At 32.7% G+C, this 13,354-nt stretch overlaps 2 protein-coding genes across 3 annotated transcripts; one reads left to right on the forward strand and one right to left on the reverse strand.

Annotated features, from left to right (window-relative positions):
• The first annotated feature begins 2,758 nt into the window (after positions 1-2,758).
• Positions 2,759-6,925, forward strand: LOC107003401 (protein trichome berefringence-like 7). Of its 2 annotated transcripts, XM_015201725.2 has the most exons (4): positions 2,762-4,350; positions 5,221-5,379; positions 6,076-6,384; positions 6,620-6,925. In XM_015201725.2, exons 1-4 carry the CDS (start codon positions 3,536-3,538, stop codon positions 6,636-6,638), a joined length of 1,302 nt encoding a protein of 433 aa, XP_015057211.1. In that variant the 5' UTR covers positions 2,762-3,535; the 3' UTR covers positions 6,639-6,925. The 2 variants fall into 2 exon arrangements, with proteins under 2 accessions (XP_015057212.1, XP_015057211.1); XM_015201726.2 differs by lacking the exon at positions 6,620-6,925 and having other exon boundaries at positions 2,759-4,350; positions 5,221-5,459; positions 6,076-6,206.
• A 70-nt stretch (positions 6,926-6,995) lies between these two features.
• On the reverse strand, positions 6,996-13,306 carry LOC107003173 (chromatin assembly factor 1 subunit FAS2). Its single transcript, XM_015201449.2, has 12 exons — positions 13,048-13,306; positions 11,553-11,664; positions 10,507-10,533; positions 10,353-10,425; positions 9,471-9,574; positions 9,174-9,385; positions 8,989-9,085; positions 8,158-8,230; positions 7,953-8,041; positions 7,736-7,874; positions 7,545-7,645; positions 6,996-7,451 (listed from the first exon to the last, which is right to left on the reverse strand). Exons 1-12 carry the CDS (start codon positions 13,159-13,161, stop codon positions 7,246-7,248), a joined length of 1,347 nt encoding a protein of 448 aa, XP_015056935.1. The 5' UTR covers positions 13,162-13,306; the 3' UTR covers positions 6,996-7,245.
• Positions 13,307-13,354: the final 48 nt, after the last annotated feature.

Consider the following 13,354-nt stretch of genomic DNA (forward strand, 5'->3'; position numbering starts at 1 on the left):
TATATATATATATATATATGAACTATGTAAATGTATTAGTCAACTTAAAAGACATCATCAAAAATTCATAATATTTAAAATCATTTGAAAGTCAACATCTTGCATGATCATTTTCGTTCATGCACATTGTATTAGTAATTAAATCATAGGTTACAACTTTAAAATTAAAATATAAACTATTATAGAACTATTATGATATGGAAAGAAAATAGTTATTTGCTTGGCTCAAGTATATGCCTAATATGTATTATAAATCGTTTATCGAAAAAGTAGGATAAATTTAAATAAATTACGGTATAAGAAATAATATTGATATAAGAATAATTGGACACGATAGACCTGCAAATGCATGAGCCTAACTAATTAAATAATCACATTTTAATAGTTCTTTCTTGATCATATGTTAGTTTTTTTTTCCTCTTATATACACCTCTTTAAAAAAAATATACATAAAAATAATAATTTTATTAGGTTACAACTAAATCTTCTTGGAATATTACAAATTATTTACATTTTCAAAAAAGAAAGAAATTATAAAGATAAAGTTACTTAATTCTACCTTAATTTTGTAATTGACAAGTAATTTGGAATTATGGTGATAATTGATATAGGATAGAGGTAGTAATAAACTTTGAATTTTGTTTGTGTTTTTTTTTATCTCAATTTGTTTATCATACTATTTTCATTCTGTTTTAAAAAAAAGTTATCTCATTTTTCTCGAGAACATATTAAGTTTAGTTCTCGAACATATATCAAAATTATAAAATTTATACAACACACGAGTCAAAAGTTATATTTATTTTGTTAAAACTTCATATATTTTCCATATAATTATTTAATCTTATGCATAAATAATAATTATTGAAACACATTTTTATATTTTAATTGAGTAATCCCAAGAACATAGCACATGTGAACACAATTAGAGTAGTATGGAGACTTGTGATGGTTTTATTTTAACAGGTTATAGCTGTCCTATATATAGACTATTACTATGGTTTGAATTATTAAAACTACTTCTAACTTTAAGGTAAATGATTAATTTTATTTTCAAAAATTATTCATAATTGTAAAAATATTTTTTAATTGATTAAGTGAAATTTAAATACATTTTTAATTTTACAGTATAAGTGAAATACATTCCTAAATTTTCATCAAATTTAAGAGTGTTTTCAAAAAATTTCTCGACTTTTTTATTAAGTGAATCATTTACCTACAAGAGTTTGAAATCATTTGCTATATCATATGACAAATTGAAGGGTATTGTGAGGTACATTTATATTTAGTTAGTTAAATAGATCGATATTTTAAGACAATCAATAATTGCGATGAAACTAATAATTTGCGTCAATTTCATGAATATTTCATATATCAATGCTTATCTCTCATACTTTCAATTATCGATGATTATAAAAATAGATATTAATTTTTATTTGTTCATTTTATAAAATTAAAAAATAATTTATTGGTTATTTAATGTATTTCTACTATTATCTATGAATATTTTTTTTTCTGATCAAAATATTGAATTTATTATATTCAAAAATTTATATAATAAATTATCATATTATAAAAATGGACAATGAGATTATACTTAAAAATCAATTATGATTCTTTGGCAATTCTTTAAGTAATAACAATAAAACGATTGATTTTGACAAAATTCCATCCTTTAAGCATCACCTATTCAATATTTACTTGTATGAGGCTCTACCAAGGAAACAAATATTACACCAACTCATTAATTATATAAATCAATAAATATATAACATGTTTTTTAATCTATAAAATTAAGAATTAAGTACAACTTAAGAAATTGTATAAAGATGTAATCAACAAAGGTACCAAATAAAGTTGAGGGCAAAGAAAATGAATTATAATTCAATACAACCTAATAAAAAATTCATTCATCATTGAAGGATTAATTTTAATTATATTAATATTTGAAAATCTTATAGAATAATATTTTTTATTTATTTATTTATTTCCAAAGTGTATCCTATGAAGTGAGATGAGATTGTAATTTTCTTTTAAAAGAAAAAAAAAGTATATTATATACTACAAAAGTTATGATTTAGTAATCGTACTAACAACTTGAACTCTCACATATAAATCTATATTACTATACAAATGACAAAAAACAAGTATAATTAATAAATCCAAATTAGTTGTTACACAAGACCTACTATATGTATTTTTTACGATTTGACACCTTTTAAAACGTTCCTCTATTCGATTAACTAAACTAAGATACATCCTCAATTTACCACGACATAACAAGTGGTCTTAAACTCTTGTAAAAACATAAATCTTTGAATAAAACCCCGAGATAAATGTTAAAAACACACTAAACTTGGTGAGATCGATGTATTTTACCCGTATTATAAGATCATAACTCGAGAGATGAACTAAATAAGTTCATGAATATTTTCAATATTTCTTTCTTTATATAACGATAAAAATACATATAAATCACTTTATTAACAATACCATACTATATCAATTCTAAATTGCAAAATGAAAATACTATCATACTTTTTCCTTGTAGAAACCTATTTGTTCCCTTTTAAAAAACTTTCTTGAAACAAATAAAGTATATAAAAAAACTTTACAATTTTGAATAAGAACAATTGAAATGGTGACAAAAAAAAACACAAAACTTTTGAACAATCTAGAAACTAAATAAATAAAATTTTAAAAATAAAAATATAGCAAAAAATAAGAAAAAAGAAATTGAATATGGGGGGAAAATTTTAAGAAAAAAAAGGGCACCCACTCTGTTCTGTTGGATAGTCTGCATCCCACGTACCAATTTTGCAACTAATCTCTCTTTCTTTATTCAGGTGCTTATTTCCATAATCTATTTCGATCTAATATCAATATTCAAGATTTGCATAAAACCACTGTAAGTTGTCTAAATCATTCTCAAAATCTGTCTAATTTTTTCTTTGATTTGAAAAGGGTGGGATTCTTTTGTTGTTTGAAACAAAAAATGGTTGTATATGTATATATCCATTGTTGATAGCATGGTAGTATTTTGTGTTAAAGTTTGAGTTTTTATTGATTAAGTGAATCAAGATACAGAAGGGGGTTATACTGGATTTGGTTAAATGGTATTTGGGCTGTGGTATCTTGGATGTTTTTGTGTTAAAGTTTGAGTTTTTATTGGTGAAGTGAATCAAGATTCAAAAGGGGTTGTAGTAGATTTGGTTAAATGATAGTTTGTGGTAAAGTTTGAGTTTTTATTGATGAAGTGAATCAATATTCAAAAGGGGTTCTACTGGATTTGGTAAAAGTTGGGCTGGTGGTTACTTGGATTATTTTTGTGCTAAAGTTTGAGTTTTTATTGATTAAGTGAATCAAGATTGGAAAGGGGTTCTACTGGATTTGGTAATTGGTAGTTGGGCTAGTGGTTTCTGGGAGATTTTGCTGATGGATTAGCTTGGCATGTGAACGATCAGTAGTGCTGACTAGAATGTGTTTTGAAGGTTATTGCATTGGTTATTGGAAGTGGTGGAACCAATAACTAGGACAAATGAGTACTTTAGGTAGAAGTCTCTCTCATAAACAGAGGGCATTGGCAGTTAGCAGCCCTAGATTGTTTGATAAGTCGGTTAGCAGCCCTAGATTTAGTAGGAAAAGTGAGGTTTCAAGACTTTTTCGTGTACTTATAGCAATTGGATCTGTTGTTTCCTTTTTCTTGGCAATTGGAGGAGGGTATTTGTATGTCCTTCCCAATCTTACAAAATCATTTCATGAGGAGAAATTTGTTAGTTTTAATGGTTCGGATAGTTTTTGTGACATATTTGATGGAAAATGGGTAGTTGATAACAGCTACCCCTTGTACAATGCCTCAGAATGCCCCTTTGTGGAGAAAGGATTCAACTGTTTGGCTAATGGTAGAATCAATGATGATTATCTTAAGTGGAGGTGGAAGCCAAGGAATTGTGAACTCCCCAGGTTTAACGTGTATCATATGTTGGAAATTCTCCGAAATAAAAGAATTGTTTTTGTTGGAGACTCGATGAGTAGGACTCAATGGGAGTCTTTGATATGCCTTCTAATGACAGGGGTGCAAGATAAGGGAAGTGTATATGAAGTAAATGGGAATAAGATCACAAAATTAATTCGATTTCTGGGAGTGAGGTTTAGTTCCTTCAATTTCACTGTCGAATTTTATCGATCTGTATTCCTTGTCCAACATACTTGGTCTTCCAAATATGGAATAAAGAGAGTTAGATCAACCCTTACGTTGGACAAGCTTGATGATATCAGCGATGAGTGGATCAATGCAGACGTCCTCATATTCAATTCTGGACAGTGGTGGGTACCTGGGAAGCTTTTTGGAGTGTAAGTGCACTTTGTTCTTTTACTAATACAAGTTTTATTACTTTGCGACTATATATACATAATAGCAAACTGTAGCTACCTTCATATACTGCAAAACTGTCATTGAGCTAAACGAACAATAACAACATGACAATTTTTGCAGTATTTGAAGGGCCATCATGTATGGACTCCCCCTTTTAATCGTCATTCCCCTTTCCGCCTTTTTCACTTGTATCCGCCCCTGTTTAGCATGTGCGAGTATCCCTCTGTGTTCCACAAGAATTTGGTTGAAGTCTCAATAGGACAGGTGTCAAAGCCACTTGAAATTGGAATTGCTCGTTCCATAGTGAGGACACATAATTCTGACCCCAACTAGCTTGGATTAAAGGGTAGTTAGTAGAATTTTTTGTTCCCACAGTGAGAGTTCATTTTAGGAGGTCCCTCGTGCATGAATGCATTGCTTCTATTTAGTTTCATTAGTTACCTCAAATCATTTGTTTAGGGCCTTCAAAGGTTATTAGCCACTCGCTATATGAATATGCAAAAAACAGGAAGGTCTGAGGATAATGTTTGAAGCCCAAACATTTAAACTTTCCGGGAATCTTGTGTTCATTTTTGTTCATCTACCACATTCCAAATCAAAAGCTAGCTCAGATATCAATCCCCTTAATGTAGAAATGTCTCCGTACTTTTCATTTCTTTCATGGTGTGAATTTTAGCATTTCTGTCAGTAGGTTTTATAAACTCTTAGGTTCTAAATAGTAAGCAAGATCAAGGAAACGTTTATGCGCTCGATAATGCACCTAGTGTTTCCTTCTTAGTTTTCATGCAGAAGCGGGTATTTTGTGTTTCAGTTGTTCTCATGATGCTTCTTAATCTTTCTTTGAATAGGGGGTGCTATTTCCAAGTAAATAGTACACTGAGGATTGGAATGTCAATTCAGACGGCATTCAGAACTGCCCTTGAGACTTGGTCATCCTGGATTGATACCAAAATTAACCGTAACAGGACGCGTGTTTTTTTCAGAACGTTTGAACCTTCTCATTGGAGGTACTTGTTGATAGCTATGCCTTCTATACAGATGAATGCTTTTGGATCTCTCAGTAGAAAGTTTCTACAAATTGGAGCTGGTAATAATTGGATGGACCTTTTGAACATTTCTTTGATATTTCAAGATTCAAAGCAATTCTTTTAAAAAGTCGAAAATTTGTTTGAGTGTCTCCAGCAAAAGGAAAATGCTGCAAGAGAAATACATCCAGAATACAGTACCATCTCAAAGTAACGAATGTCTTAGCACAACTTTAAAAGGATCATAACTAATCTCAAACAATGTTAAAGTTTTTAATTGAATCTTGTGAATTTTATTAATGTTCGAAAAGTTATGATGTTGATTTCTGCCAGTTCCAATTTTATGGAAAATATTCAATAGAACACCACGTTTGGCTTCTCCAGCTTTATATATAACACAAAATTTGACTCAACTAGGTAGGGGTAAGGTTTGCGCACATTCTACCCTCCCCAGACCACACTTGTGGGACTACGCTAAGTATGTTATTGCTGTTGATATAGTATGTTAGATATTTTATCAATAACAACAACATACCTGGTGTAATTACACTGTGGGGTCTGGGGAGGGTTGGATGTACGCAAACCTTACCCCTACCTTTGTGGGGTAGAGAGGTTGTTTCCGATAGACCTAACATATTATATCATTGCAACTAATGAATACATATTGGTTTTTATCAGCAATTTAACTCAGCGGATGTGCAATGTGACAAATCAACCTCTTTCAGAGACTAATGGTCAGGAGAATAGCTCATTTTCTGATGCTGTACTAGAAGTGGCACACAGCATGAGAGTTCCAGTTAATGTGCTACACATAACTCCCATGTCCGCGTTCAGGAAAGATGCACATGTTGGTCTTTGGAGTGATAATCCATCTCTATCTGATTGCAGCCACTGGTGTCTACCTGGACTTCCTGATCTTTGGAATGAAATGGTCTTCTCATACCTGCATGATAGCTATCAACATACGTCATTGTATCAACAAAGAGAGTAAGTTTTGATACTTGTGCTTAATATTGGTCAAGTCAATAGTATTTCTTCTTCTTCTTCCCTGTGTGATGTGTTATGGCTATCCATATTCGCCTCTAGTTAAGCACGAAGAAATGTTGCATAGCCTCGTAGAAATTTGCTTCACTTAGCTCCAAGATCTACATTATAATATTATGACACAAAATGCTTTATATATCCAGATATCCTATTTAGTGAGCTAATATGTTTGTTGCAGATTTAATAGCTTGGACTGATGATGTATCATAAGAAGGAACTCTAACAGCTTATGTTTTTCTATGGAGGTCTATCAATTTTGCAAAGCAATTTTGGACAAAAATGTATAGTTACAGTGAGTTTTGTACCGCGAAATTGTTCATCTTTTATTTTGGGGTGGTTCACTAAATTTGTTGTAAGAGGGAAGGAGAAAAATGTATATCATTCCCAGAATGTTTGTCTTGTTTAGTGTAATATTTGGAAACAATATGTTATGTAGTTTTTCAAAAAATTATACACTAATGAGAAGAAGTATAATATCTCCTCAGCTTTCTGTTGTTGTTAACTCATGAAATATAAACGACCAAAATATAATTTATCAAAGGTCACAAAATCAATTAAATTGACCAAACATACTTTATCTAATGTTAGTCTGATTTAGTGTTACATTAGGTTAAAAATCACTCTTGATATATATAACTGGAAAAATATTCAGCAAATGACTTGGCTTATAATATTACTGGTATACATATGTACATGAAAAATTGTCCAAATCTCACTCAAAACACTTTCTGAGCTCTCAGATTCCCTTATAAAAGGAAATAGAACCAAAAAAAAAACACTGGAATTTCAGATAACTGCCAAAAATTAATCAATGGCCATTGGTGTAATCCTCTTTCTGGCAGCCTTTTTAGGAATTTGAGGGATTGATATTGTTGATTCTTGTTTCACTTCTGTTTTCTCTTCTTGTTTTGCACTGTCTATATCCATGCATTTATCACTGCTAATAATTTCTGGAACAGTTTCTTCCTGTTTCAGCACACTATTTTTATCATCTCCAGCTGCTTCTTTTTCTGCGAAAAATTCCAATTAGAAAGATATGTTTAGTCCGGTATGTAGAACACATGGATAAAACAGTAGATGTTAGTTGGGGGAACACAGCAAACCTGGCCTACAGAAAGTGGATCCTAGTTCCTCATTATCAAATTCTAGCAGAGTGCAGTAGCCATCTTGGGAGGATAAAGCCAGATATTTTCCGGTAGCCGACCTTCATCAAAAGAAGAGTAATTTAATCAATTTCTGGAAGAGAATGGGAGTACTGACAGCATTTGAAAAAGAATATTGAAGCCAGGAATACCATGCTATGTCTGTTATAGCAGCATAATGAAGACCAGCTACAATAGCTATTGGTTGAACACTTTCTGTGTCATAGATGTACAAGGAATTCAATGTAGCCACAGCAAAAATAAGACGATAAGGAAGCTTGAAGAATGATGCTGCAGTCATTAAAAGAATTGGGTATCAGAGCATAACATAGTGCAATCAGCTCAAAGATATCCAGCAGGAGAACCTACAATTGCTTGATCCTCTCAAGCTAAATGTCATGGGGCAGAAGCGTATGGCAATGACAGGTTTACTGGCACCTGGGAGCATTAAAGCTGGCCTGTCAAAATCCAACAAAGTTGATGCGCAAGTATCAGATTGTTGTGAGCTAGAGGGAATATAATGGATTCGCTCTAATAAAAATACAACAGTACGAAAAAGACATAAGATTCTTGCCTTGTAAGATCTTTCCTAGAAAACACATAAGCAGTGTTCGCTGGTTCTGAAGCAGGTGTAAACTTGTAAGAACCTGAAATAGCAAAACATGTCTATTCTCAAACCTTCTACCTTTACTTTGCCAGTTCCCTTTTTCCCATTCACCTCAAAAATGATAATCATAAAAATAATAATAAACAAAAAAAAAAGGAATACAGGTCAGATGCCTATAATCTATCGCATTAGCACTATCACATGAAGAATATGAAGAAGTTCAAGTTTCTCTCTGGAAGTTCTATCTCAAGTACATTTCAACATTTCAAAAACAGTAAATTGCCAAAAAAGCAAATGGAGAGTCCAAAGATAAAGCTTAAATGAGAACTATAAAACAGGTGTTATGTGGAAATTAACCTGACGCTGCAAAATGTCAAGACACAGTTCACAACGTGGGCTATGGTATGATTTTAATCTGAAAATTTTCGTGCACTACTTTTATATTTGGACTGCAAAAGAAGGTCCCGATGCTTCATTATTGGCTTGTTCAGAAAGTAGAGAAATATCGTAATACTCCTTCAATGAAAAATAAAACTGTTGATGATATTTCACAGGGTGACTGAACTGACACCAATGTCATGTCACTGCAAGAACAAAGAGGTGTGTTTTAAGGCAAAGAACACATGAAGTCTTGATAGAGCTTTCCTTTTCTTTTTGTCTTTGAGGATGGTTTTCTTCGTCTTTTTCTTTCGGAGGGGTGGGGGTGCAGGAGGTAGCAGGAGAACATTCCGACACGGGTAGAAAGAATAATCAAAATGCACAGACTCATAATTAGGACTTTTAGTTTCAAGGTTGTACCTGCAGGCACAAGCAGAAAGGAACCATCAGGAGACCAAGATAACCTTCGGAAGAAAGATGGCAGTGTCTCATCAAGAAAGAGATGATTTTTAGTAGACTGCATGAATTTGGAAGCGCCAAAGTTATTATGCATTTAACATTCACTTGTAAATAGAAGACATTGAGAAACTGATATGATATTTGACCTTGGACTCATCCGGCAGTTGTGGTTCAACCTTCATAATGACATGTTGACACACAAAATTCAACTTCTCAACTCCTTTTGTTTTAGATGGTCTATTGCTGTAAATCCGGCAAGATCTATCTGAACTGAGTGAAGCAGTATACTTGGACAATGGATCCCATGCCACACCTTGCACATAGTGCAAATGAGCATCCAAAATCTGATGAACAGAACCTGATGAAGGAACTGGCCAACTGTTAGTATTAATTTTTATTTATCTTAGCAAAAACTCTTCAAGTTAGATCCTCTTTTATTTTACCTTTGTTGACATCCCATACGATGCATGAATTATCAACAGAACCAGAAATCAAAAAAGAACCATCAGCAGACCACTGCAAGTCCAATACATCCTTCCGGTGAAATCTGAGAGAAGTGAACTCATGAGTACTAGTATCAAATCAGAAATAATTCCATGACAACAATGATTATGCTCCTTTTGTGACTTATATACAAAGTTATAGATTAACATTTGAAAAGTCTTGTTTAATATGGTTATTAAAATATTATGGATTATTTGTATAGTGTTTATTTATTATTTGAAGTAGAGGTTAACAAAAGTTAACTATATATACAATAACATTCTTGCTAAATGTTATTAACACAAAACTGTTTTTCCCTGCAAAACTAGGGATTATTATACATATGCTGGTTTATTGCAACATTCTGCTTAAACCAAAATACAATCCAAACAAATAGACACTTAGAATATGATCATGTTAATTTACTTTATTTTATTAAAAAAAAAATGAAAGAATATAATCAACATGACTTGCTTTTTCTATAATCAACGCTATGTGTTATCATACACTTCAACTATTTCATGTGGTTATAATATCCTATAATCCCGAAAGCAAAACCCTCTTCCACCAACTGCATCCACTAACTTAAGTCCGCTACTGAAATGCCAACTATAACTTTTCCTTTCTTCCAACACCAGATTTAAAAATTTATTTAACAAGAGAAAAAGGATAAAGATCACAATGAAAAATGCAGGACATTCCCAAACAGTGTGTTCTAATGATTCTCTGGCTTTCCATAAGAATAAAACTAGAAAAGCAGTAGCTAATGTTCCATGGAGCGATTGCGGTTTTATGAGTGCTTAGTAATTCATAAAGGCGATAGGACCAAATGAAAGGCTTACGATAACGTCTTTAGGACTTTCCATGTTTTGCTGTCATCTGAAGAATGTAGCTTCCAAATGATGAGCTCGCCACCTACATCAGGAGCAGTTGTTAGAAATTGTCAAATTATTTGATCCAGACTAAATTAAGAGATATATAGGGACAAGTCTATACCATCGGCACCAGAGGCCAAATGCTCTCCTGCATATTACCAAAAAAAAATGATAATTCAGTTTGCTGGCTGACTAGATAGGTACAAGTATATTATCAAACAGTTCAAGAAATCAGATGGAGGCATACACTGGAAGTTCAGTGATAATAGAAGTTTTGATAAATGAAAAGGTAGCTAAAAATGAAGTAACCACAGTTAAATATTAACATTTCCAACGTATTGATTAACCCAGAGAAGTGAGGCTTGTAAGATGGCATAGACCTAGAAGCAAGTAAAATCCCCAAAAGACTATCACCATGACTCTCCATCAAGTTGTTCTTCAGACATGTTGAATCAAATGCTACAAATACTGAGAGAAACATTGTTATCTGTTAATTCATTTATAGTAAGACTGTACGAGCAACCTTCTCTGCATAGTCAAAGGTAATGATGATTTCGTGAATGTCATTGCAACTCACTATCTAACAAATCTGACTACGATTCTGCAAAAAGATTCTGCAGGAATTTCATAACCTATAGCAATCCCAGAGAATCACTCAAGCTAATAGAATATCTACAACTGATATTCCAACTTTCTAATATTAATATTTAAAGCAATACATAGTCCACCAGGAAACGATTCTTCTCACAGCAATTATTATTTCAAGAAATTGGTTAACAGGCCATCAGCTTTCTCAAAGACTGAAACTAACATGAAAGCCTACAAGTCTATTTCAAACAAGGTAATAATTGAAAGAAAAAAAGGAATTTTTTAACCAAGTGTACAGCTAATTGCAACTTAGTAAAGTCAGCAATAACATTACCAACGCTGACCCTCTCTTGAACCAATATTACATTTTTCTTCAGGGAGGTACACAGATACAGAGAGAAGAAAGCCAAGTCAGTCAAACAACCATATTCATAAACTGCACATAACAACCTGCAGCTTCAGATGAAACTCCAACACTCGACAGGATATAAAAATGTACCAATTCTTGCCTTTGTAAAATTAATGCTTTCAGTGATTAGCTACCAGAATCTTTTAATAAAGCAAGATGAACAACTTCACCTGAAGGGGAGAACCGAAGAGCATTCACAGCACCACTATGGTAAGAAAGGCTAGCCTGGTATGTAACTGAAGGCGCTTTCTTTTCATTTTCTTCAGAATTAATCACCCACATCTGTTGAATTTATTTTGAACCAGATGTTATATATTTCATCCCAAGCATAAAATAATAATATGAAAGTCATTTAAAAATATCAGCAAACTTTGAGACCAGTGGTTAATATGTCAACATGCAAGTGTCCAATTTAAAATTCCATCATACACAGGACTTAGCAATCTGAAGCAAAAGAATTCACACTCGTCAAGCAAGAGTTACTTCAGGTTGAAGTTGAAGTAAACAAGTTCAAGTAGATGGTAAGATTTCAGACACTAACACAATCTATATTAGATGTGATTTATTCTGTTGAGTTAGAAGAACCGGATAGGTTTTAAGAGTTTGCATTAGCTATTAGGCCACCATCACTACCCGGCTTATAGTTCAAGGTTGCAGAGAAATAAATCAAAAGCATAAACATCCTCCTACTCAGTCATTATGGATTAATTCAACAAAGATGAGTTTTTTGGGTCAGTGGTAAGGGATCATGAAACTCCTGAGTAGTTGCTTGGTTAACTGGATGGTGAATCTGGTCCATTAAAGAATACACTAAAATTCATACCTAGTTCTGTAATTCTACTAATGTGGACACCCATTGAAATGACAAATCCTCAATTGGTAAGAATATCACATGTTGAGAATATGGAATCATATGCATACCCAAAATTTATATTGTCCTGCAAGGAAGATGATTATAAACCTGTGTCTGAAGTGTCAACTCTTGGTTACCTTTCTGGGCCAATTGAGACCATACTAAGAAAGTGAATGAGATTTTGCTTGTCTCTTTCCCTTTCTATGTCTTTTACTATCCAATTGGGATGTGCACCCCTTTTTTAAATATGCACCCCTGTTTTAAATAATTCAAATGTACCGCTACATTGTTGCTATCTATGCAATCATGACAAGCAAATGTCCTCCTATTCGCTCAAAGAAATCGAGGACATCATGGAGAAAAAAATCCTCTTTTCCGTTTCTAGAATTTTTGTTATTTCTTCACATCCCTCTTTCCTATTTTCTTCTTCATTTCCCCTTTTTACTGTGTTGCCATTTCCTTTGAACTTCAAAATTTCTTACACTATCTTCGAATCTCATTACCGAGTTGACAAAAACTAAATTCAAACAATTAACTAACTAACTAAAATGCAGAGTTCCTCTTCATTTTCCTCTACTGTGTTTTCATTTCCTTTGAATTTGAAACATTCTTACACCAACTTAAAATTTTAATACCCAATAAACAAAAACCAAATTCAAACTATAAACTAATCAATTAATGAAAAGTTGATATTATCCGACTAACCAACTAAAATTATTAAAACCAATATCCAGCATTAGCATAATCGAAGCATACAAGACAAACCAACTTAAGAAACACAAGGCTCAAAAGGGTAAAATCGTAATTTTAACCTTGATATCATAGTCGGCGCCACCAGTGGCAATAACGCCGGTGAGGTGATGAAAATCAAGGCACAAAACAGGCTTACTGTCATGCCAATTGATCTGAACTGTACCACCCTTCATCCTTCTTGTTGCTTCCTGATCTCTCTTCTTACTGATTTTTTGGGATTTTGGAAAATGCAAGAGAAGAAGAAGACGAAAATAGGGTTTAGAGAAATGGTGATTTTGTTGAAAATTGGGGAACTTTTGATTTGGCGGGAAACTGGGGCGCCTTATTTATTTCTTATTCATTTTATTAAAACCGCACACCCGAAAA

The sequence above is a fragment of the Solanum pennellii genome, chromosome 11 (genome assembly GCF_001406875.1).
Source record: "Solanum pennellii chromosome 11, SPENNV200".
NCBI classification, from domain to species: domain Eukaryota; kingdom Viridiplantae; phylum Streptophyta; class Magnoliopsida; order Solanales; family Solanaceae; genus Solanum; species Solanum pennellii.

What these genes read in the sequence shown, in the direction of transcription:
- LOC107003401 (XM_015201725.2), top strand. Translation starts at nt 3,536, where the DNA reads ATGAGTACTTTAGGTAGAAGTCTCTCTCATAAACAGAGGGCATTGGCA. An exon ending in CCTGGGAAGCTTTTTGGAGT is followed by an intron (nt 4,351 to 5,220) that starts GTAAGTGCACTT and finishes TTCTTTGAATAG; the next exon opens with GGGGTGCTATTTCCAAGTAA. An exon ending in TTTGAACCTTCTCATTGGAG is followed by an intron (nt 5,380 to 6,075) that starts GTACTTGTTGAT and finishes GGTTTTTATCAG; the next exon opens with CAATTTAACTCAGCGGATGT.
- LOC107003173 (XM_015201449.2), bottom strand. Translation starts at nt 13,161, where the DNA reads ATGAAGGGTGGTACAGTTCAGATCAATTGGCATGACAGTAAGCCTGTT. An exon ending in CTTTCTGCTTGTGCCTGCAG is followed by an intron (nt 8,231 to 8,988) that starts GTACAACCTTGA and finishes TTGCTATTTCAG; the next exon opens with GTTCTTACAAGTTTACACCT. An exon ending in TCTAGGAAAGATCTTACAAG is followed by an intron (nt 8,042 to 8,157) that starts GCAAGAATCTTA and finishes GGATTTTGACAG; the next exon opens with GCCAGCTTTAATGCTCCCAG.